We start from the raw sequence: 22,847 nt of genomic DNA on the forward strand, positions 1-22,847 counted from the left end.
AAAGTAATCGGTCAATACCCGGGCACCTCGCAAGTGAGACACCAAGTGACATCCTTCCTGGGCCCGAATCTTTCGCCTCACAGTTTGATTCCTATATTCATTGCAGTGTGCTTTACCCGGGCCAAATCTAAAGCCTTGTTTACCTGCCTACACGCACCTCTACACCTTCCCATCTACTCGCTGCGCTCGCAAAAAAACATGCCATCAAACGAAGGTCTCATCTCCCTCACGCGTCGCTTCCGCGTGCTCATCGCAGGCGCCTCATACGGCGGCCTCAGCGCAGCCCTCACCCTGCTCGACCTCTCCCGCGGCAAACTCGCCCGCTTCAACTACGACTCGGAGCTCAAACCACCACGGCACCACATCCCAGTAGACATAACCCTGGTAGACGAGAAGGATGGATTCTGTACGTCTTTTGCCGTATACCACCAAAGTGCTAAGCTAAAAACATAGACCATCTTATCGGCTCCCCAAGAGCGCTGGTGGACGAGCAATTCGCATCGGATACGTGGACGCGCTTCGCGGACATCAAGGCTCTCCAGTCACCGCATGTGCACTTCATTCGGGGCAGTGTCAGCGCTATCGACTGCAAGAGTAAGACGGCTACAATCCTCGACTCGGTGAGCAAGACGACTAGGGAAGAAGGGTATGACTTTTTCATTGCGGGGACAGGGTTGCGGAGGGTGTTTCCTACTGTTCCGCAAAGTCGAACGCGGGATGCGTTTCTGGCGGAGGTGAGGGAGTATACTGCCGATGTGGTGAATGCGCGGCAGGGAGTAGTTGTTGTTGGTGGAGGTATATTTTGTGCTTTGCTGGCTTAAACCAGGCTAATGCGATGACAGGCGCGGTCGGAACGGAAATAGCGACGGAAATCAAGCTGCTCTATCCCCAGCTGCAGGTTACGCTGATACACTCCCGCGAGCGTCTTCTGTCCGCTGAGCCTCTTCCGGACGACTTCAAGGATCGCGTGGGGGCCGTCATCCGCGAGACGGGCGTTGAGCTCATCCTGGGGCAGCGCGTTGTCGGTACTACCGCAGTAGAGGAGAAGACGGGTCGAGTCTGGAGTCTGACGCTGGCTGATGGCCGCCTCATTAAGGCGGGTCATGTCCTCAGTGCGGTGTCCCGGTGCACGCCTACCTCGTCGTATCTGCCACCGCAGGCCTTGGATGACGAGGGGCATGTTAGAATTCAGCCATCGTACGTTCTTCTTTCCCTTCAGTTGGCAAGTGCTAATGACGCAGGCTGCAATTCCCGTCAACGATCCCGAATGCCAGCCACCATTTTGCTGTCGGGGACCTGGCTGCGTGGTCCGGCATCAAACGCTGCGGTGCCGCGATGCACATGGGCCACTATGCGGGATACAATATCCACCAGTTGATGCTGGCCGAGTGCGTGGCCTCTAAACCTGTCTTCCAGAAATTGCAGGAGGTTCCGCCCATGATCGGGCTGTGTCTGGGTAGGACGGCTGTCTCGTATCACCCGGTGGACGGAGTCAAGGATGGGGAGGATATTCTGGCGTCCATGTTCGGGGATGATATGGCGTACAAAGGTATGTTTCACCTCGTGCTTTCAAGGGTTATGCTAATGTAGACACAGTGTGCTGGAATTATATGCGGCTGTCGGAGCCATGGAATGCCTAGCTGTTTAGTACAAAGCAGGTCTTTGTAGAGAATCGATTGTTCAAGTATAATGGCAAATCACATTAATCATAGCATCATCATATCATACATTCAATCAGTTCTTAAAGCCTCCTTCCGCGACTGGGACTGGAGGTCCAGGTACGGTGCTTCCCCCAGACTACACACTCTGTCTCCCGCGCGCGCCTCGGCATAGTCGTACGTGGCACAGTGCCAGGTCGACCGGTTATCCCAGATGGCCAGGTCATTCTTTTTCCATCTGAACCGCACCTGAGCGTCATGGTTTTGCGTGACCAGCTGATTTGTCAGTGTCCTGAGCACTTCCATAAAATGAACAAACTGCAGGCAGAACATACATTGAACAAATACTGCAGCAGCACGTCCGACTCGTCCTTGGTCACCCCGTTGATCCTCTTGGTGAATCCCCGGTTGACATACACCGATTTCCACCCAGTCACAGCTATTCCTCATCAGTTGTCACCTTCTACCAAAACGAGTGGAGGCAGGGACTTACGATTCGTCCGAATAACCGGGTGCACAGCCTGCAACTCCTCGCCCACATTCAACGGCGACCCCCTCACCCCCTTCCGCAGCGGATTTCCCAACCGCCTCGCCTCATCATGGAAGAAACTCGCATCGTGCGTAGCCGTCAGCCCCTCCAGGAGCGACGCGATCGCCGGTGACAGCCTATCGTACACCTCGTACCCTGACGCCCAGAGGGTATCGCCGCCGGTCGGCGGCAGGGTGTGGATCTTGAGCATGGCGTAGTCGGAGGGGACGCGCTCGAAGCTGATGTCCGAGTGCCAGCCGACAGAGGCGAAGCGGCTGGTGTCACTGAGCTGGTGGGTGAGGCCGCCTCCTTTCTTCTGTTTCTCGCTGCTGATGACGCTGATCTGGTCGCCTAGCTCGCTGCCTTCCTCGGTGAGGGGGTGGACATGCAGCCCGGACGATTCGGGCTGTCCCAGTTTGATTAACTCGGTGCGGTGTCACTGGGAAATAGGGCTAGCTTACGCATCCAGCGAGCACGGTCAGTTTCTCCATGAACTCGCGCATCTGCTGCGGTGTGACATCTTGGTTCCGGAGGAAGACAACGCCTCGTTGGGAGACTGTGCTGTTAGTTCTAGTCAATACAGGGAGATCTGGGGTACCTACTGGTGACTGCGAGATCACGAATCAAGCGGTCGCACTCTGAGGAGGATAAAATATCAACCACTTGCAGGCCGGTATACTCTCTTCCAATGACCGGGGTCAAGTCCAGATGGGAGAACGAGTTCAGGCTGCCAGAGTACTCTAGCGGCTGGGAGATGGATGGCCTGGCCTGTTCATGGCCTCCTCGGATGGTTTCTGCGACAGAGGGCATTCCTGCTTCGTTGCCTACAATATTATCGGTTGATTGTCAAAAGTGTCTATTGTGTGGGAAATTGATCCTATATATCATCCACAATAGGCAATACCGAAAACACCAAATGACACCATCATTCCACTGACTCGGTCTCGGGCTAGCATGACCACCAGTAACGACGGCAAATTCACTCTAGACTATCACTCGGTCTTAATTCCATTTCCCCGCACTAGAGAGGGGATCCAATCCATCCAGAAGAAGAGAAAACAACGGCGCCGTTCTCGGCGGGGCATCGGCGAAATTCTCGGTGCCACCACCCTCTAACTTTGGCTGCTGAGCGAATCAATTCGTCGACTAGTCTGCAGTACCAGGCGAATTAAGAGCGTCTCCTTTCTCTGTACGGAGTAGAAAGCTACTCATGCCGCATCTGGGGTACAAGTCTGAGAATCTGGGGAAGACACGGTGCTCCTTAGCCGGTAGCTAGTTAGCTACACAAGCCAATATGAGTATGATGAAGCTGTTGAGACGATCACTAAGTACCCCGTACAGCTGTCTGAAATAATCAAATCGGACACAAGCCGATCTAAGATAGAAATGCTGAAGAAATAACACCAAGTGGCTCCAGTCGAAGCCATTGGTTGGTTGTACATATTAGCCTATCGATGATGTGCTCGGCGGGCTTCTTTATGCCATTTTAGTTCGCCAGTCACCACCCTTAACAGGAGAATATTCAATTCAGATTAGCTTTCGATTCTACATTCAGCAATGAGCTAGTACAAGTAGCTCCAAGTAACTAGGCCATCCGACAACATGTAGAATGACACAAAGTATATATACAGCCAACACCACGCCGATCACCCATTCCCATCCCTAGCAACCATCTCGTACAAGATCAAAATGGAAGACATCGAGCAAGGCAAAGTCGCAATAACCTCCCACCCCAAACTCAAAGATGAAGAAGAAGAAGACAGCCATTCCTCCAAGCTCTCCGTCGCCGTGGGCCAGTCCCAGCTCGCCGGCGTAACGCCGCCCCACGAGTCCTACGAGGGATACCACCGCTTCGATCCGACGGCGTCATGGAGTCCCAAAGAGGAGCGCAGCGTTGTCTTCAAGACGGATCTGATGTTGCTGAGCTGGATTTGTCTCATGGTGGGCCTTCCTTCTCAGCTTCACCCTGGGATAAGACGGTACTGATGATGACAGTTCTTCGGCCTCCAACTCGACCGCGGCAATCTCTCCAATGCATTGACGGATAACTTGCTGAAAGATCTAAAAATGACCACAAATGATTACAATAATGTATTCACCGTACCAATTCTCCCATAGGAAGTATCAGCTGACGGTGCAGGGCACAACAATCCAACTCGTCTGCTTCCTCGCCGCCGAGTTCCCAGTCCAGCTCCTCACCAAACGCTTCGGGTTCAAGCGCGTCCTGCCCTGCATGATGATGGCCTGGAGTCTGGTCTCCTGGACGCAAGCGTGGATAACCTCCCGGGCTGCGTTCTACGTGACGCGTGCGCTGATCGGCGCGTGCGAGGGCGGGTTCATCCCCGGGACGATTCTCTTCGCGACGTATTTCTACAAGACGGGGGAGCTGTCTGTGCGGCTGTCGTTTTTCTGGTCCACGCTAAATGTAAGTTTTCCTATACCAGATGGAATGGCGGACGATGCTGATGGGTGTTAGGTTGCACGTATTATCTCCTCGTTGCTGGCTGCGGGGATTCTACAGATGCGCGGTGTCCGAGGCCAAACGGGGTGGTTCTGGCTGTTTCTGATTGAGGGATTGCTAACTTTTGCCATTGGGTTGATTGTATGTACTGCACTCCATTGGATGGCAGCGGACTGACGAAAGCAGAGCTTCTTCTACCTCCCGCATTCCCCTACGCACACCAAGAGCGTCCTCTACCCTCGTTCGTGGTACACCGAGCGCGAGGAAGTCATCATGATTAACGTATGTCTTCACTTTCACTATTGCTACTCATACTAACAAATGATGAAGCGCCTCCTCCGCGACGACCCCTCCAAAGGCCTCACCCACATCCATGACCGCGCCACGCTCTCCGACGTCCTCAACGCTTGGAGCGATAAGTCGATGTGGGGGCTGTACCTTATCGGCCTGGTCGCGTATATCCCGCAGTCCCCCGTCCAGGCGTATCTCTCGCTCACGCTCAAACGCCTCGGCTTCTCCACCTTCGACGCAAACATGCTCTCCATCCCCTCCGCCGCCCTGCAGATCATCCTCATGCTGACGCTGTCCAAGAGCAGCGATTTCTTCAAGGAGCGGACATTCCATTGCTTCATCGGCGAACTGTGGTCGTTGCCGCTGCTGGCTGCGCTGCTCGCCCTGCCGGCGCACGGGTACAACTGGCCCCGGTTCGCCATCACGACCATGATCTCCGGGTATCCGTATTTCCATCCGATTGTCTCGTCCTGGATCTCGGAGAATACGTTCGATGTGAAGAAGAGGGCTATCACGGCGGCGACGTACAATGTGATTGTGCAGGTTGGCTCGGTCATTTCATCCCGTAAGTTGCGCTATGGCTTTCGGTATGCTCAACAAGGCTAATGAGGCAGAAATCTATCGCGCCGATGACTCGCCGTACTACTACAGGGGCAACAAGGTGCTTATATCCATCTGTGTGCTGGCGCTCATCGTCTTCGTCTCCCAGCGTGAGTTCCTGCGCTATCTTAACCGGCAAAAGGAGAGGAAGTGGAGCGCCATGTCGGCCGAGGAGAAGGTCTTGTACCAGTCGGATCAGGAGGCGAGAGAGAAGGAGGGTAACAAACGTCTAGATTTCCGTTTCAAGTATTGAGATCATTGTACAAGATAACGTCAGGTATATATCAACGCGCAATAAAAAAGATCTGATGCCCGGTTCAAGTTCCTACTATCGGTGCGTGCCAGAAAGTCATATCCTCATTGGGCAAGGAAGATTCAAACGATGAGAGCGTGCCATTTCTTGAACACTCCTCGAGGAATTCCTCTTCGGAGGTTGTCCACAATGGCAAAGAGGTGAAGAGGGACGCCATCTCCCCGATGTCTTCGGTTATGACCAGGGACTCCGCGGTCCATGCGTCAGAGGAATTGGCGGATGTCGAGGCTATCGCGGTGATCGTATCGTCGGGCAAGAAGTTGCCATCAGAACGATCTGGCTGCGCGTCTCCGCCTTCTTTCAATATGTATGAAGGCCCAAAATTGAACCAATCCGTCATTGTCATCATCTGACTCGATTCGGACGTTGACTGGTCGAGGAATGCATTCTCGGTGATTGCATTACTACACGTTGATGATTCCGATGACTGCTGAAGTTGCGGCCTGCCAGCCGGGGCTTTGAGCGACGCTCCCAATGTGAGCCCACTAATCGACTGCACCTCGGCCATCTTCTTATACAACAATGCAACCAGCTGCTTGTTGCCACCACCGCGAAAAGTTGACAGAATGGCATGTAAGCGGGCCAAAATCTGGCTTGGACGACTCTCGACGTCCCAAACAGGAGGCCTCGGGAGCATTGCCAGATCCATAACCGCATCCGCCAGCGAATTGGCAATTTCGTACAGCTTCAACTCCTACATACGTCAGCGGCGTTCACATAGGAGAAGGTTATCCATACCATCCCCAAGCCATGCGCCTCAATCGCCGGTCTTGGTAACTGAGTCACTATGGCCATGAGCTCCTTCGCGACCATCACTGGGAACAACGGTGAGAAAAGCGACGTCGGTGAATGTCCGCTTGTCGTCGTGTTTCTTGACAGATTCTTCCACAGGATCAGACGCATCCAATGCCGGGTGACACATAGATCTGCTTTCTGCACGTCCGACGTGTGATCCAGCAGTGCTGACCCGTCCTGCAGGCCATCCTGGAGCAGTCTGAGGAATTTTCCGTCCGGTCCCGCTGCGCTTAGGTCATGAGTACCGACGCTCTCACATTCTATAACATCAAACATCTTGGACGATTCGAAAAGGCGGAATAGGTTGAGTAGTTTCAGGAACGCCGGTAAGATCTGCGGCTCGTCATTGACATCGAGCCCAGGGGTCGAGATATTAGTTCTGAGTATCACCGGAAGCTGGTGGAGGATACAAACACCCCTACACACCATGTCAGGAGGGCCATGTATTACGCGGAGATAAAAGCAGAATTACCGTTCCGTCACGAAAAGCAGCCATAGAATGCGACGGCGGAGTTGCTGTTCCTCTGGACTGAGTCCGATGTAAGAAGCCTCCTGATGTAGGCGCATCATTTGCGCCATGGTAATGGCTTCCCTCAAATAAAGCAACGATTCACTTCCTCCCGATTGTTGGTTCTCATAGTATACATGTAGGAAAAAAGATGTCCGGATATTGTCCAGGCTTGGTTTTGATCTATATCCACACGAATCACGGGCGTGCAGGCACTCGGCCGCGAATGCGTCTGCGGTGGGCGAGTCACCGGTAGTCAAATGTTCGAGCTTGAGTTGAGCCAGCGTCGCTGCTGCGACGGCTGTCGCCAAGGAATACGTTGACAGATCCCTTCGTTCTGTATCTTCTTGTAGTACCGAGATGAGGCTTTCGACATTGACGATGGGCCAAACTGGATACATGCGCATGTGGTATACGTAGAGCGGGGGAGCAAGAATGTCGGTCGGTATTCGCAACCTGTTGCAGTCAGATAGGTCCAGAAATGCGAGAGACGGATGTTTCAATATGTACTTCGCTGTTTGATGGCCTAGACGGCCAGTCTGTTCGACTGGAACGGAGATGCACTCGTCATTTTGAGCGTCCAGGCCACGCTGGGTCTGCTCGATGAGATACTTTGTCGTCGAGCGCAAACGCTGCGGACCTCGAGGCTGTTGAACACGGATGTAGGTGCATTTGATGCGCGAATTGGTACAGGCCTGGCATGGCTGGCCGCCTCCGCAACGGATCTTACGGATCTTGCACCCGTCGCAGGCACGTTTGGTCACATTTGATCGTGAAGCCGGCATGGTGATGGACAGTCAAGGCATCATGAGCATCGACCGGTGTACATGTTCGGGAGATGAGCAATTACGACAACTATCGACCACGTTTTGAGAGGACGTTGACTGTAGGGTGATCCTAAACCTTGATGGTAGTCCAGATGAGTAGAACACCACGCTGATCTCCTTGTAGACTGCGGGGTAGCCAAGCCTAAGGATGAAGTCAAGGTCCCAAAGTGCGCTGAACAGACTTGGTAGAATAGTTGAATTGCAAGACCACGGTAACAAAGTATTGTTTCTGGCTGAAGTCATCAAATGTGCTTTGGACAAATTCCCGATATTTTTTCAAGAGTCAGCGTTGGACAAAGCTTGTCATTATCGACTCGCGATCTTGCATGCTACAAGCCCAAAGTTGCGTTACTTTCTCCACGCGGCACGCCATCGCTAGGCCCACTATGGTGTTGAGTTTCTGGCTAGACCGTAACCCAGACATCAAACGGGCGAGACACGTTCATGCTAGACCCAGAAAGAATCCAGTTCTGGCTGAAGGATAAGAGTACTGGGCATTGAGGTAGTTATTTGAAGTAGAATAATGTAGCTGAGGTACGAGCTGTGTCCGATAGTTGAGTACAGTGAAGCCTAGAGCTCTTGGAGCCCGAGGCAGTATAGAGTAGAGAGGACGAAGCATTTTTAACGATGACCGTCACCTGATTCATTCATGCCTCAGTCGGTCAGTCCTCCTCAGCTCGAGCAGCTACTCTTCTCTATACTTGATGTCCGGGGTCTTCACGCCAACAACATCTAAAATGCGGACTAAGTCCTATCATACCTCCTAGAGGCTTGGACACGTTCCATAGTTCCGTGGGTCACCTTCGCTATCTTCAACACTAACCCAAGATGAAAAGGACCCTCCGAGTATTACTCCGAGAACTCTCCCTACTCCGCACCACCCCCGCGCCTGTAAACAACTACAGCCATGATTGGTGCCGGCTATATTGGCAAAATGCAAATAGTACTCTTTTTGCACAGTAAACATCATGAGCTTGGAGTCATCCCACTTCTACAAACAATAGGTTGACCAATTTCCTTTTAAGGTCCCCGACCCGCTTAGACTGTGTCGTGCATCTTGCGACTTGCGACTTGCGATAGAAGGCTAGAGCCGCTAGCCAAGAAGATAAATTGTCTCGAACGCCCTTCTTGCTTCATATCAATTCAAACACATACAAAATATTCTTACAAGAGTCAATCGATTGCTCTCCAGTCATGGCGTGGCCTAACAAAAACAAAGACATGCTCTACCGACGAGTAGGCAACTCGGGTCTACATGTCTCCGTCATTGGATTGGGAGGATGGTTAACGTGAGTTTATTCGGTCTCAAGCATACAACACTCTCTAACATGCGCTTGACAGTTTCGGTGGTCATGTCGATAATGGTAATTGCCCTCGGTGTTTGGACTGCAGGTGTGGCGCTGAGACTGAGACTATCCAGAGATCACCTTCAACTGCATGAAACAAGCATATGACTGCGGAGTCAACTTTTTCGACACTGCAGAGAGGTATGTCCTTCACTCATGTCTAATGGCTCAAGCTCACGAAGCAGCTATGCAAACGGACAATCCGAAATCGTCATGGGCCAAGCCATCAAGAAATTCGGGTGGAAGCGAAGCGACCTGGTCATCAGCACAAAGGTTCGTCCTCAGCCAATTGTGAATAACCCAGGTTGACAGATGTAGCTCAACTGGGGCACGGCGAACGGGGAAATTCTAATCAACAACCACGGCCTATCGCGCAAACACATCATCGAAGGCACCCGGGCGTCGTTGGAACGTCTGCAGCTCGAATACGTCGACATCATCTACGCCCACCGACCGGACCGTCTAACCCCGATGGAGGAGACAGTGCGCGCTTTCAACTATGTGATCGAGAAGGGCTGGGCGTTCTACTGGGGTACCTCCGAGTGGTCGGCAGACGAGATCGCCGAGGCCTGCGGCATCGCCCGGTCGCTAGGTCTCATCGCGCCCATTGTCGAGCAGCCGCTTTACAACATGTTGGATAGACGAAAGGTCGAGGGGGAGTTCCAGCGACTGTACTCGCGCTGCGGGATCGGTCTGACCACCTTCTCCCCACTGAAGATGGGTCTCCTGAGCGGGAAATACAACGATGCGACAGCCCAGCCTCCCCCCGGTTCGAGATTCGCCGAGAGCAACGATCGGTTTGCCAACAGCGTCCGACAAAACTATGGTAACGACGATTGGGCGGCGACGATCAAGAAGATCGTCGGTCTGAAGGCAAGTATCCATCTCCCCTTTCTAGGACAGTACTAACGCGAAGCAGGAGTTGGCGGATAAGCTGGGAGTCAAGCTGTCGCAACTGGCGCTGGCATGGTGCCTGAAGAACGAAAACGTGTCCTCTGTCATCACCGGCGCGTCGCGACCGGAGCAAATCGTCGACAACGTCGAAAGCCTGAAGCTGCTGCCGAGGCTCACTCCCGAAGTGATGGCCCAGATCGACGAATACTTGGGCAACAAGCCAGTGCAGGATCCCGCTCGACAGGACTAATCCACAGCTTGACAGATGTAGACCAATAACGTTGACGTGAAAAATGCCACGATGCCCATGTTAGCCTTCATCCGTAGCCTCGGCGTACACGCCTGAATCTCTCCTCTCCAGTAATAATTTCTGCTGCCGTACCCTCTCCCTCTCCATGCCACAAGCTTGGCATTCAATCCCACCCGCATACCCCAGCCCAAACGTCCGACAAGTGATACAAATCACATACAGAACCCCATCGATCCGCACCTGCGCCCCAGGCCCATACCTCGCCTCTCCATCCGTCCCCTTCCGCGGCTGCAACCCACACTCAACACAAAACCGCTTCTCCGCGTCCCGACCGTACCTGCCCCGTCGCCGCCGGCGCATCCGATCCGCAAAGCGCGATGCGGGCCGCAGACGCAGGCAGTACCGGCATGCGTAGATATCCTTGGATAAAGCGTAGTCGGTGGTTTCGGCCAGGAGGAGTTGCGCGTGAGTGAGAGGTGGGAGGAGAGAGTATAGATATGCGCAAGTTATGCGAAAGCGGACTATGTCGGGGAAGGGGAGGTAGGCGCCGATGAGGAGGTGGAGTTCGGGAGGGAGACGGAGGAGAGTTGTTTTTATCTCTGTGTCTCCCATTGTCTCATCCCTGCGAGATATATTTTCCCATACTTGTTAGACAGAAGGTGGCCCCATGGGATGAGCGCATGGCATTCATGGTGCTCAAGAGGAGAGGAGATCAGGAGATTTTTCACTGATAGAATCAGAATGCGGGGTTCTCGTATCAATCATATCATATCAAAAATAACGGATCAAGAGTATTTTCATCCATGGTAAAGAACGGAAAACAACCAGATATCTATCTAATCTCTATCTATAATCTGATGTTTGCTCATAATTCTTCTCGATGTCGCCATACACTAGTCCATCCCCCATCACCTCCGATAGGACGTCGTCGCTCGACCCCTGACGCCAGGGGTCTTGGGGATCTAAGCTTAAATTCGGTGGCAAACTGGCACTATACAATATACCATCTCAAGCATCATTCCATATAATTCTATCCTGTGACTTCTAGAAAAGACGAAATGAAACCGACCATATCGATCAACGACACTCTCCATCTAAGCTCGACGGTCAGATATTCTAAAACCCGAGTCCGCGATTCGATCTCCTTCCACCCCACTTAGTAGCTCCCCTATGCTCAATTTGTCATCATTGGAAATGCAGCACTTGGAGAGCTATGTAAGACACATTGATGCCTACATAAGCAGCAGTCTACCTACCAATTGACAATACCTCGCAAGAAACATACCATCAACACCTCATCCTAACAAATCAACGAACCATCAACTCCAACACAACCCCTCAAAATGTCTTTCGGCACACTCTACTCATACCCCAACAACCCCCGGGTCATGAAGGTACCTCCCCTTCCCACATCCCCCTCTTCGCCTATATAGCTAGTAGTAGGAACAAGATACTAAAGAACTAGATCCTCTCCGCCGCCAACCTCAACAACCTTACCATCTCAGTCCCCGACTTCAAAATCGGCACTGACAACCACACCCCCGAGTTCCGCGCCAAATTCCCCTTCGGCAAAGTCCCCGCCTTCGAAGGCGCCGACGGCACCAAGATCGTTGAATCCGACGCCATCGCGCAGTATGTCGCCGAGAGTGGCCCCGCCGCTGGACAGTTGCTGGGTACCACGCCCGCCGAGCGCGCGGCCATCCGCCAGTGGATTTCTTTCGCCGATGGGGAGATCCAGGGTCCTGGGATTCCGCTGATTTTGCCCCGCCTGGGTTACGTGCCGTTTGATGAGAACGTCGAGAAGAAGAACCTGGAGAAGTTGGAGAGGTCATTGGCATACTTGGAGGGCCACCTCCGAGACCGCAACTGGATCGCCACCGAGGAGAAACTGAGTCTGGCGGATATCACCGTTGCAGCTACTCTCAACTGGGCCTTTTCCTTTGTCATTGACCGCGAAATGCGCCAAAAGTACCCCTTCGTCGTCTCTTGGTACGAGAAGACCATCGAGAGCGACGGTGTGAAGCAGGCCTTTGGTGAGAAGAAGTTCATCGAAAAGCGTGAGACTCCCAAGGCTTAAAAATTGTCATACTTTAGCATAGCATGATACCACATAGCATCTATCCGAGCAATTGATTTTCATCCTAGGAACTTGTCCAATGAACCGCCTTACTACGTGCATGCTGAAGTATGAGGAAAAATGAATTGCCGACCCTAATACTAAACAGCTATGGATATCATCCGGATTTCAACCAAAGTGATGTAATGATATGCTCGGAGACAGTCCGTAGGTATCATAGACGAGCCAACACGCTCTTGCCATGGTTCGCCTTCTCCAAAGCCCTGGCAACATTCCGGCTGGCCCAGTCCGCAATCGCCATGTTCGTCACCATCGGATTCACGCCGCTAGCACTGGGAAAGACAGACGCATCCATGACGTACAGGCCCTGCGTGCCCCAGACTTGACAGTCCGGGCCGACGACGCTCGTCTTGGGGGACGTCCCCATGCGGCAGGTACCCATCTGGTGAGCACTGGCGTACTGTGTGCGTTCGGGGTCGACAGGATTCTTGCGCCGGAGGTCGGCAATCCACGCCTGAAGTGCCGCGTTGGTGACGCCCTCGGGCGCATTGGGATCCGATGCCTCCGTGGGACGGATGAATGGCGGCATTTCGCGGCTCGAGGTATGGAACTCCCTTGCCCCGGATATGTATGCTATCTTTGCCGTCGCAACCAGAGCTTCCACAATGTGCTTCCGGTCATAGGCCGACACTGTGTAGTCAATCCGGACACGGCCATCTGCAGGGTCAGGGTACACCCGTCCCGCGTCTCGTTCTCTGGTCAGAGCGATAAATCCGCTCATGCGGGGCAACTTGGCCGCCCAGAGCTTGTAATCCAATCCGTCTCGCCATGGAAACGTCGGGAGATACAAGGCCGGAAGCATTACAACGTTCTCGATCTTGACTCCATGACCCTGGCTGTCCTGATCTTCGAACTCGTTGACGACTGTGGTCAACGCGGCACCTTCCCACGGACGGATTTCCTCGTCAAAGACGGCACATGACAGGACAACTACAGTTGTTAGCAAAAAGTCTCGGAGGCGGGCCATATAAATTCAAGTCTCACCAGGATGGAGGTAGAGGTTACGCCCGATTTGCGGGTTCCTGAGTCCGCTACGCAGCAGCAAGAGCGGGCTATGCAATGTTCCACAGGCAACAATGACTTTAGCAGCGTTTATGATCACCTTGCGGCTGGTGCGGTCCGGCCCAGCGGTCCCCAGATAAGAGTCCCTGGAGGTCCAGGTGCCCTCAACTCCAGACGCCACCCGTCCGCCCTTGGTCATCTTGAAACGAACCTTATCCGCGCGAAACCCTTCAATGAACGTGGCGCCACCCTTGGCAGCATCAGCCAGGAAAGTCTCCCTGGGCCCCTTTTTGCCACAGGAATGGCAGCCCATTGTACAGTATCCGCAATAGTGTCTCGTTCCGCCTGTGTTCTGAGGGACAGGTTGGGCTGCATATCCCAACTTCCGAGCTCCGTCAAGGAGAACACGATTGCCATAGTTATGCTCGGTGTAGTCACTACTGACACCCATCCGATCGCAGACACGGTCCAAGGATTGCTGGTATTCATAAGACTCGAACAACGGCAGCCCATTGTTTGCCCATTCTCGGCGAACGTAGCCCTGTGTCTGCAGCGAAGCCGACCAGTTGACAGTGCCGCCACCACCCCATGTGGAACCAGCGAGAACGGCAACCGACCCGTCATCACTCATTGTTGCTCCTCCGCTCTCGAACATAGTGACTAAGCCCTCGGTGAAATTCATAGGGAAGTATTTGGATGGGTAATGGTAGGATTTCTCCACGACTATTACTCTGTACCCAGCCTCGGCTAGGTTTTTGGCAGCGACACTACCACCGCAACCGCTCCCTACGATCACAACATCGGTATCTAGGACTTCAGGTTCGTCACCAGGGGGAAATTGCAGGAACTCGTATTCAAATCCATCCGCAGGTTTGCCGTGGATGGGAACGCGAGGGCAGCCAAGGACTGAACGGATCGTGGGGCTCGTCGAGGTCCAAGTCTTCTTAAAAATGGCCGTGAATGCCTTATAGATGGCACGGAGGGGCTTGATTCGGGAAGTTTCCCAAGCCCTGAAGATCCTCTCACGGACTTCAAACGGTTGGTCTTGAATGGGAGTGGTCGAGCCAGTTAGAATGAGTGAACCAGCTTTGGAACTAGATTTTGTTACTTGGTCAGCGACAAAGTAAAAGATGGCGAGGCGACATACTTGAGAGCATTAAGGATGAGGTTGATGCCGCTTTTCCCTTCTTCGTGAATATAGTCTGCGAATAGTCGCCGCAGCCCCTCCACGAACTGCGGGTTGGTGGACACATTCTCTTCCAGATACTGTTCAGCAATCTTTGTGGCGTCTGGGTCGTGGATGCGAGATGCCAGACTCGAGACCGCATCCTTGAATGTCGATTCAGGTACCACCTTGGTAGAGAGAGACTTGGCAAGTGATGTAGAGCGAATGGAAGGAATTACGGTGTCGGCCAGAGACAACAACGTTTTCCATTGCAAGTCGGAAAAGACTTGCCCTTCAGGAATCGGTGGAAGAGGCACGTCCAGGGGGACGTATGTAGTCACAGCCTGCTCAGCCATGATGAACAAGGAGTAGTAACAAGTAGTTACCTCAAGAACGAGGAATAAGTTAGGTAGAATAAGCTTGCAGAGAGCAATAGAGGCCAACCAGGACGAGGATCAAGGCCGTCAAGAACCGACCGCACTTGGATGTGAACCAGAAATACGGAAAAGGACAGTGGGGAGCGACGTGATGATAAACAACCACCTGGTGATGCTTTCCTCCTTTAACCAACGAGGGAGCTGCCTCAGTATAGATGTTGAGGAGCCGTACGTAGCTTGCTCTTTCCTAGGCACGAACTGCCCTGCCCAGAAGAGTAATGCTTGCGAACTAGCCCAAAGCCCGGTCCAGCCCTCCCTTCCAATTATCAGAATTGTTATTGGCGTTCCGAGTGGGATGATTCGGGAACCTGTCAAGGTATATTGTAGGTACGGTTCTGCCGTCTCAAACCAGGTCGCATCGACAGTCCCATAAAGCCAGAAACCGAGGCAGTGGCCATGATATTGACTGAGTTTAGGACGCGGTGGGTCGAGGATCCGAGAGTCTAAATATCAGCCAAGGTTCGTCGAATGACTCGAAGAGTCGACTGAGGGGAGGATCGACCGCTCTTGGGAATACATTTTCCAGGCGAGCGGCCTTAGTTCACGCCATAGCTCTTCAGAAGACCTATCATTGCTGTTGTTCCCATAACAACTGTCAAATGATGAGTCTGGAGATGTGCGGGGAAGAGGAACGATCGACCGTCGCTGAGCCGAGATCCATTACTGTTTGACCGGGGTCTCCATGTGAACACCTTTAGAAGACATTTCCTTTGTCAAGTATTGTCTGTTTCCTCTTTCGCCAGTCCTTCTCTTCGAATTGAGGACAATTGATCGATCCGGACACGATTCCTTCCCTGGATTTCCGGTGTTGAGATGGTTTCGTCATTGTCTTTCACCTTCAACAAGAAGAGAACGGTCGTCTTTACTGCCAATTGACCATCAGAAGGCAGTTTGTCGATCGGTATTAATAGTCTGCAATATGGACATGTCTGCTACGGTGTTTAGTCGAGTTGGGTGACGACGATGCGCTCTTGTGCACATTGAGTCCATAGTGTATCTCGCGCTGAAATTATACCATCTAGTAGTGATTCTATACAGTGAAGTCATAATAAAGTTAACGACAGGATTGATTGCAGTATGCTATACTTTTAATTGAAAGGGATGGTCATGCAGAAGCCATCAGGCAAAACCCACGAGCCAGACGCCGCAGTTTGCGGTCGCGCGTGCCTTATCTCAAGCGCCCGTCATCGCTCACCACTGCGACCTCTTCGCTTACGCAGGTGCTCACGTCCGTTTCCAATGAATAGCTGCATCTATGGATTGAATTGATTGATTCCTGCCAATGCTTCAGGCGTAAGTTGAACACATCCACTTCCCTTGATCTCCAGCCACTAACGCCAATGCACAATTAAGGGGCCACTTCAGTGTTCCTGAACACCTGCATAACGGTCGTCGATCTTAGCCTGATACAACTCTGATTGTTAGGAAAACAACATACAAGGTGGCCGACCACACCTGTTTCCTAAACCGTGTACTGCGACCACAATCATCCGAGCCGTTAATGAGTACTTGGAGGACATATAGGTGGCCGAACAAGAGAAGGGCACACGAACATGGCCAGCACCAACTCCGACTCGCAAGGTCGTTCCCCTGCCACAAAGGCCAAGTCCACGCTGCCGACTGAAAAGGTCTTTTCGATCCAGATCGGGACCGAGCTCTTTCGTCTTTCCGGGGCCTCGATCGCCTCCGACGGTCAGTTGAAGTGCTCGCGCCCATAATGACCTCCTGCTAAACGTCCTGGAGCCCCGTCCTATTTCTCCCAGTTCTTCGAAGAACAAGTGCGCCAGAGCGGAGAGAACGCGACTATCCGGACGCTATACATTGACCGAGATCCAGAAACATTTCGAGAGATTGCCAGACATCTACAGGGTAGGAGGAAACGCGACCAGTCTTTCGGAGGCCAGGATTTAACGTGTCGACAGGCTACCACGTAGAGCCCAAGGATGAGTCGCAGTTTGTCAAACTGTTTGCCGATGCCCAATTCTACACCTGTATGGAGTTTCACTTGTGGATAATCTGAAGAATGACAGACTGATCCTTGCAGTACCCCGACTGATCTCCCAGCTATTCGAATCCCAAATCTTCATCCAAATCGGCGAACGCCATTTCCAAATCTCGCGCGATATCTTCTCCGGACCCGGCGACTCTCCCAATTTCTTCTCCCTCGGATTCGCCATCTTCTTCGCCAACCCAAGCGAGATCTTCCCCGGTCTAGACCGTCACGGTTTGCTGCGCCCACCCGCCATCGTCCCCCCACGCGTTACCCACCGCTCCGGCGACATATTCGCACAGCTCCTCCACCTCCTTCGCGGATACCCCCTCCAGATCAAGAATGAGGAGCATCGCGCCGAGCTCCTCCGGGACTGTCGCTACTTCCACCTCCGCGGCCTAGAACAGAAACTCATCCCGCACCACATCAGCTTCAATCCCATCCGACAACGATCGGAGATCGTCATCCGCCTAGACGACGTACGACCCTCCGGAATCCGCCATGCGCGCGACGACAACCCCAAGCACACCGGCCCCGCAACTCGCGACTGGGTGATGTACGCGCGCCCTTTCGTGGACGAGACGCCGCACGACCTGATCCTGGAAATCGGCGACGAAAGCACGATTCTCGACGCACCCGCCATGCGCGCGGGGTTCCTGAATCTGGCGAAAGCGCGCATGTCGAGCTTGGCTCAGGTGATTGCCAAAAACATCGGCCTTGAGGGGAAAGGCCCCTTATACAGGACTGGGGAATCGGCACACCCCTCTACAGGCGGGGACAGCTTCTCGATCCGACTCGAGCGCGAGACCGAGCTGGTCCTCAACGGGCAGACTGTGGATTACCTGGATTTCCCAGGCGCGACTGCGGAATCCTCCGAGCGGCCACCTGCGAAACGCAAGCGAGTAGAAGAGGACCTAGAGTCTGGGTGTCTGGTAGTGAGGAAAGGGCAATGGCGTTTGGTGGTCGACTCTGGTCCCGCGGCAAGTGCGGAGTTGGTTTTGATAGCGGTCAAGTTGGATGTTTACACCGAGGAGAAGATGAGGAATCGCTCTAGGGGGTTCTTGGGTTCGTAATGATGCCTTGTCTACTTTGCAGCGATGCAATGCTATATACACTATTTTAGTAAGCTACTCCTAGACGTAAGCACAGGATATTTTTCAATCAGAGAAACCCTCCCACTCGTCGTCATCGCTCCCTTCTGTATCCTCATCCATGCCCTGAGTCTCTGGCTCTTTCATAGGAGGACGGTCTACACTTCCCTCATCACGCACAAACCCCGCAACGAAAAACCCTCCAAGGCCCTCCTCATCATCGGCCCAACACCGCAAACAAGCCTCCAGCTCTTCATCAGTCAGATCCACAGCAGCAGCTGGAGCAGTGACCTTCCCATCCCCCTTCGCATCGCCATGTCGGCTCTCCGTCCTGACGCCGCGGTGCGGCCATGCTTTCATGCCTCGGGGTTGCTCCTCCCGGCGCATGATCCTCCAGCCGCGAGAGCGCGCTACGTCCGAGGCCAGTACACGAGACACAACCGCCTCGTTCTCGATCAGGTGGATGGAGCACGTACTGTACGTGACGCGGGTAGCGGCCGGGAAGCTCAGAGCATGCTCGACGATGCGCGCTTGCAGGTTGGAGAGTTTCGTCAGACGCTCCGGGTCGAGGGTTGCGCTCGCGAACTCGTTTTCATCTGTGGCTGACGTTGACGTTGGGGCGACGCTTCCAGGCTGAGTCTCCTCCTCCTCGTCGTCGTCATGTCTGCGTTTGCGCTTCTTCCCCAGCGATTTGCCAGTCTGCGTGGATACAGCGGCGGGGAGGGCGAGTTTGGGGACATCGTCGCGGCCGACGATACCGCTGCCGGAGCAGCTGGGGTCGAGGAGGAGGCCGGTGACGTTTGCGAAGCGGTCCTCGGTAGGGTCGAGCGCGAGGAAATCCTGGCCCTGGAGGACGGTGACGAGACTGTCCGCGCCCGCGGCGGTGACCATTTTCTGCAATGTCTTGGACCGCACCTTGGAAGCATCCATGGAGAAGATGCATCGGGTGATGTCCTTACCGGCGGCATGCTTCGCAAGCAACGAAGCCATGTGCGTCGTCTTGTTTCCAGGCGCCGCGCACCCATCCAGCAAATCACCGGACCACGCCTCACTATCCCCGAGTAACAGATACGCCGGGAAACACGACGCCTTGTCCTGCAGGATGATCTGCCCGTTTTTGTACGCAGGGGACGAGGTGAAGTCGACGCCCGGTGCAACGGCCACCAGATCCGGCACGTGCGGGTCAACGTACATCTTCGCCTCGTCTTTCTCCCCTAGCTCCGCGAGCGAGTTGACCCGGGTATACGCCTTGAATGTGGACTTGAGCTGCTCCTCCATCGTCGTGCGGAGATTGTTGATCCGCACCCAGCGCGGATACACGGCCGTCGAAGAAGTCCCGAGCAAACCCTGCGCAGCCTGTTTCTCGCGCAGCACGGCAGCCTTCAGATCGGGTATCGAGGCGCATCCCCGGCGCACGCGCGCTTTGGCGAATTCCCCCTTCAGTCGGGTCTTGTGTCTCTCGACCGCCTGGCGGAGCGGATGGTTTGCGTTAGCTGCGATGCCATTCTTGGCGAGGAGGTGGTCGTGAACGAGCAACAGGGCCAGTAAGGGTGTGAGCTGGTCAACCACAGGTCTCGGTCAGTCAGCAGAAAATATCTACTATGATAGACAGAACTGTTTGTAGCTACCTTGGGCTCTTGTTTGAGGATCCCTGCGGCCTCAATGACCTCTTTCAGAAGGATATCCCATTTCGAGGCCTCGATGACCAGAGCGTAGATTTGCGCGGGGGAGGATTTGAGGTTCCGCGAGCTGTAGATGCGGGATTTGAAGGAACCCCCTGTCGATGAGGGGGCGGTCAGAACTGAGACCGCGTCGTAGTAGAGAGACATTTATCCGTATGGTGGTAATTGTTTTGGTGGAATCATTCCAAGCTGGATATGATGCAAGGAAAATCCAGCCATGTTTGCACTGCTTTGTGCTGTTTGCATCCGTTGCTGCCGATAGTGACTGATAAGCTGATAGTCGGTGCTTTCCATCCATACCTCTCAGGTGAGTCAATTAAGTGGACATTGTTCTATCAATTGATGATTTACGCTCCCTGCCCTGACTCCTATCGCTCCCCGCCATCTTCGACGCAATATTCCATCAGAATGACGATTCAACCGGCCGCAAAATCGTTTACAGTCGCCATACAACCCCCTCCAGGCCCCAACCTCACCCTCCCCACCCCCTCCAACCCATGCCCACCAACAAACCCCCCAATCTTCAACGACGCAATAGACATCCGCCACAAGGTCTTCGTCGAGGAACAGCATGTCTCCGCGTCAGCTGAGATTGACGATGATGACCCCCGCAGCTGGCAATGGGTGATATATGACAGCAGCAACGCCCTCAAAACCCCCGTAGCGGTGATCCGGCTCGTCCCGCCGCCGCATGCACCGCATGAACTCATCACGAACTCCGGTGCAGATGCGTCGTTATTTCCAATGTACGATACTGCGCATGAGCCGTATATCAAGCTGACGAGGGTGGCGGTTCTGAGGGAGTACCGGGGTCTAGGGCTGGGGCGGAGACTAGTTGATGAGGCGTTAGGGTGGGCGAGGGGCCATGTGGAGGAGATCGAGGAGACGTGTCGACGGGTGGGTGGGAAGGAGTTGAGGTGGAAAGGGTTGGTGCTGGTCCATGCGCAGGTGCAGGGGGAGAAGATGTATGAGCGGTTTGGGTTTGTGACGGATGAGAAGATGGGGAGGTGGGATGAGGAGGGGATTGAGCATTTAGGGATGTGGAAGAGGATTAACCTAGAGCCCCGTTCATAGATTTCCACGATTACGGATGGAGGCGACAATACCCAGATAGAGAACTTGAATCATTTGTAGTGTATTAGAAAACCATCTATAGTAACCTGGTTGGAAGAACATAATGTAATAACCACGCCATTCCTTCGTAAGCGCCGTGAACCATGAGAATTGAAATAACAGATCGCCGCTCATAAAGGAGCATGACGGGGTATCCTGAGTCTGAATAACGAAAAACAAGAGCCCTTTCTATGAGTCGCATGAAGAAACTATGCGGAGAGAAAAGAAAGGGGACGAAAGGCAAGAACCCGGAAGGAAAACCCAGTACTCCGCGCAGATGACCGAAATGATGGGTCAGAATGACCTCGCTGAAATATCATGAGGAAACAGATTCAGAGAATGAATCTGAATATAGCATGCATATGCAGAAAATGTAGGACCGTCGTAGAGGGTAGATCGGTGATCCAATTAGAAGGTGCTCCAGTTCCAGCCGCGGGGCACGCTGGCGGCAATCTCAGTGGCCTGGCCCTGAGGAGCATTCGCAGCTCCGTTCAGAAGATCGTTCTGCAGCGGAGTGTCGGAGCTCGGTGGAGTGTTGGTAGCAGTCTCGGTGTCTTCGTTGCTATTGCTAGTCGTCTCCTGCTGAGCAGTCAAGATAGTCTGGATCTTGTTCAGACGCTCAGTGCGAGCTTCTTCCCAGCGTTGGTAAGCGCTCCAGCAGAGATCGCAGGCACGAGAAGGAACTCCTTCAGGGTGGAAGCGAGCATCTTGATCGAGAGGCACCATATGGGGAGTGTGAGAGGAGCAGAACACATGTCCGCAGTGGCGGCAATGGTGACGACGCAGGAAGAGGCCGAAAGATGAGCGGCAGGTGGGTGAGTCGCAGTTGGGAGAAGCAGCGTCCGCCTGTGAAGGAGCATTGTTAATTCTTTTGCTCATTGCCAAACTTAAGAAGGACAATCAGTAGGACAAGGGACTAGTCACGCCATCGCATGTGATGACGAGCTTACACGCCATTTGCGAGTAATCTTGCGCGAGGATAAGGGGTATATATCCCACTATACCCCTCGCGAAAGACTCGAGAAAAGAAGAAAAGAAGGAAAAAGAATACTAACCTTCCAGTGTTCTCTAGTGGGAAGACCAGTAACTTGACCAAGGTGCTCTGTCTTCATCCACTCATTCTCAGCGAGCTTGCTGATGGTGTTGCTAAAGCTGCTCTCCATGGTGGAACGACGGCTGACGAGCGTGCTAGGTTCTTCGTCGTTCAGACTGTCCAGAGAACCGTGCACACTGCGTGGAGGGGTTGGAGGAGAGGACTTCTGAGGGCGTTCGGTAGGACGCAGGGCAGCGGGGACGTACAAGGGACCCTTAAGAGGCCGCAACTGGCGACTCTGCAAAGGAAGGTCCTGTAGACGGGGAGAAGTGGGAGAATTGTTGGCAGGGGTGGCGGAAGCCGAGTTGACAGGAGATGGATGGCCGTAAACAGAGATCTGGTTGGCAGATAGAGGAGAAATAGTGGTGGTAGTGACAACGTGAGTGGCCATGATCTTTACTTTGTGTGTATTCGTGTTCGTAAATGTGGGTGATCTCAAACAGAGAGAGTTGTAGAGAGGAGAGAACACTGAAATAATGGCGGAAGAGAGGAGAGGCGAGTAGCAATACGCTTATCAAAAGCAGTGAATACAGGTGGTTTAGGGGTGGTGAATGGTTGTCGCGAGTCTTGTTGAATGGCAGCAGACAAGCATCGCTCACTGTAGAGAGCAGCGACCAGTAAGAATAATGGGAGGTCCGAGCAAGAAGCAGTATATGCAAATCGGA

At 53.5% G+C, this 22,847-nt stretch overlaps 12 protein-coding genes across 12 annotated transcripts; 6 read left to right on the forward strand and 6 right to left on the reverse strand.

Annotated features, from left to right (window-relative positions):
* Positions 1-198: 198 nt before the first annotated feature.
* Aud_007841 (putative pyridine nucleotide-disulfide oxidoreductase AMID-like) lies at positions 199-1,640 on the forward strand (the record flags this gene model as incomplete). The annotated part of the gene is made up of 5 exons (XM_043292729.1): positions 199-406; positions 454-795; positions 843-1,197; positions 1,242-1,549; positions 1,597-1,640. 5 exons carry the CDS (start codon positions 199-201, stop codon positions 1,638-1,640), a joined length of 1,257 nt encoding a protein of 418 aa, XP_043148664.1.
* Positions 1,641-1,730: 90 nt separating this feature from the next.
* Positions 1,731-2,997, reverse strand: Aud_007842 (TauD/TfdA dioxygenase family protein; the record flags this gene model as incomplete). Its single annotated transcript, XM_043292730.1, has 5 exons — positions 1,731-1,934; positions 1,994-2,097; positions 2,152-2,593; positions 2,649-2,743; positions 2,790-2,997. 5 exons carry the CDS (start codon positions 2,995-2,997, stop codon positions 1,731-1,733), a joined length of 1,053 nt encoding a protein of 350 aa, XP_043148665.1.
* An 879-nt stretch (positions 2,998-3,876) lies between these two features.
* On the forward strand, positions 3,877-5,792 carry Aud_007843 (putative MFS transporter; the record flags this gene model as incomplete). The annotated part of the gene is made up of 7 exons (XM_043292731.1): positions 3,877-4,128; positions 4,183-4,278; positions 4,328-4,612; positions 4,664-4,789; positions 4,835-4,930; positions 4,979-5,504; positions 5,554-5,792. 7 exons carry the CDS (start codon positions 3,877-3,879, stop codon positions 5,790-5,792), a joined length of 1,620 nt encoding a protein of 539 aa, XP_043148666.1.
* Positions 5,793-5,856: 64 nt separating this feature from the next.
* On the reverse strand, positions 5,857-7,940 carry Aud_007844 (Zn(II)2Cys6 transcription factor; the record flags this gene model as incomplete). Its single annotated transcript, XM_043292732.1, has 4 exons — positions 5,857-6,546; positions 6,591-7,065; positions 7,120-7,611; positions 7,666-7,940. 4 exons carry the CDS (start codon positions 7,938-7,940, stop codon positions 5,857-5,859), a joined length of 1,932 nt encoding a protein of 643 aa, XP_043148667.1.
* A 1,236-nt stretch (positions 7,941-9,176) lies between these two features.
* Positions 9,177-10,472, forward strand: Aud_007845 (putative voltage-gated K+ channel beta subunit (KCNAB); the record flags this gene model as incomplete). Its single annotated transcript, XM_043292733.1, has 6 exons — positions 9,177-9,271; positions 9,324-9,346; positions 9,403-9,469; positions 9,514-9,601; positions 9,647-10,189; positions 10,248-10,472. 6 exons carry the CDS (start codon positions 9,177-9,179, stop codon positions 10,470-10,472), a joined length of 1,041 nt encoding a protein of 346 aa, XP_043148668.1.
* A 60-nt stretch (positions 10,473-10,532) lies between these two features.
* Aud_007846 (F-box domain protein) lies at positions 10,533-11,084 on the reverse strand (the record flags this gene model as incomplete). The annotated part of the gene is made up of 1 exon (XM_043292734.1): positions 10,533-11,084. One exon carries the CDS (start codon positions 11,082-11,084, stop codon positions 10,533-10,535), a length of 552 nt encoding a protein of 183 aa, XP_043148669.1.
* A 731-nt stretch (positions 11,085-11,815) lies between these two features.
* On the forward strand, positions 11,816-12,549 carry Aud_007847 (glutathione S-transferase family protein; the record flags this gene model as incomplete). The annotated part of the gene is made up of 2 exons (XM_043292735.1): positions 11,816-11,866; positions 11,938-12,549. 2 exons carry the CDS (start codon positions 11,816-11,818, stop codon positions 12,547-12,549), a joined length of 663 nt encoding a protein of 220 aa, XP_043148670.1.
* A 214-nt stretch (positions 12,550-12,763) lies between these two features.
* On the reverse strand, positions 12,764-15,132 carry Aud_007848 (uncharacterized protein; the record flags this gene model as incomplete). Its single annotated transcript, XM_043292736.1, has 3 exons — positions 12,764-13,539; positions 13,594-14,705; positions 14,759-15,132. The coding sequence occupies 3 exons, from the start codon at positions 15,130-15,132 to the stop codon at positions 12,764-12,766; spliced, it is 2,262 nt and encodes a 753-aa protein (XP_043148671.1).
* A 1,634-nt stretch (positions 15,133-16,766) lies between these two features.
* Positions 16,767-18,276, forward strand: Aud_007849 (uncharacterized protein; the record flags this gene model as incomplete). Its single annotated transcript, XM_043292737.1, has 4 exons — positions 16,767-16,905; positions 16,957-17,082; positions 17,136-17,204; positions 17,258-18,276. 4 exons carry the CDS (start codon positions 16,767-16,769, stop codon positions 18,274-18,276), a joined length of 1,353 nt encoding a protein of 450 aa, XP_043148672.1.
* An 84-nt stretch (positions 18,277-18,360) lies between these two features.
* Positions 18,361-20,123, reverse strand: Aud_007850 (rRNA (cytosine-C5-)-methyltransferase RCM1; the record flags this gene model as incomplete). Its single annotated transcript, XM_043292738.1, has 2 exons — positions 18,361-19,851; positions 19,923-20,123. 2 exons carry the CDS (start codon positions 20,121-20,123, stop codon positions 18,361-18,363), a joined length of 1,692 nt encoding a protein of 563 aa, XP_043148673.1.
* Positions 20,124-20,384: 261 nt separating this feature from the next.
* On the forward strand, positions 20,385-21,050 carry Aud_007851 (GNAT family N-acetyltransferase; the record flags this gene model as incomplete). The annotated part of the gene is made up of 1 exon (XM_043292739.1): positions 20,385-21,050. The coding sequence occupies one exon, from the start codon at positions 20,385-20,387 to the stop codon at positions 21,048-21,050; it is 666 nt and encodes a 221-aa protein (XP_043148674.1).
* A 447-nt stretch (positions 21,051-21,497) lies between these two features.
* On the reverse strand, positions 21,498-22,573 carry Aud_007852 (FYVE zinc finger domain-containing protein; the record flags this gene model as incomplete). The annotated part of the gene is made up of 2 exons (XM_043292740.1): positions 21,498-21,935; positions 22,145-22,573. 2 exons carry the CDS (start codon positions 22,571-22,573, stop codon positions 21,498-21,500), a joined length of 867 nt encoding a protein of 288 aa, XP_043148675.1.
* Positions 22,574-22,847: the final 274 nt, after the last annotated feature.

This window comes from Aspergillus udagawae, assembly GCF_001078395.1.
Source record: "Aspergillus udagawae IFM 46973 DNA, scaffold_6, whole genome shotgun sequence".
In the NCBI taxonomy this organism is placed as follows: domain Eukaryota; kingdom Fungi; phylum Ascomycota; class Eurotiomycetes; order Eurotiales; family Aspergillaceae; genus Aspergillus; species Aspergillus udagawae.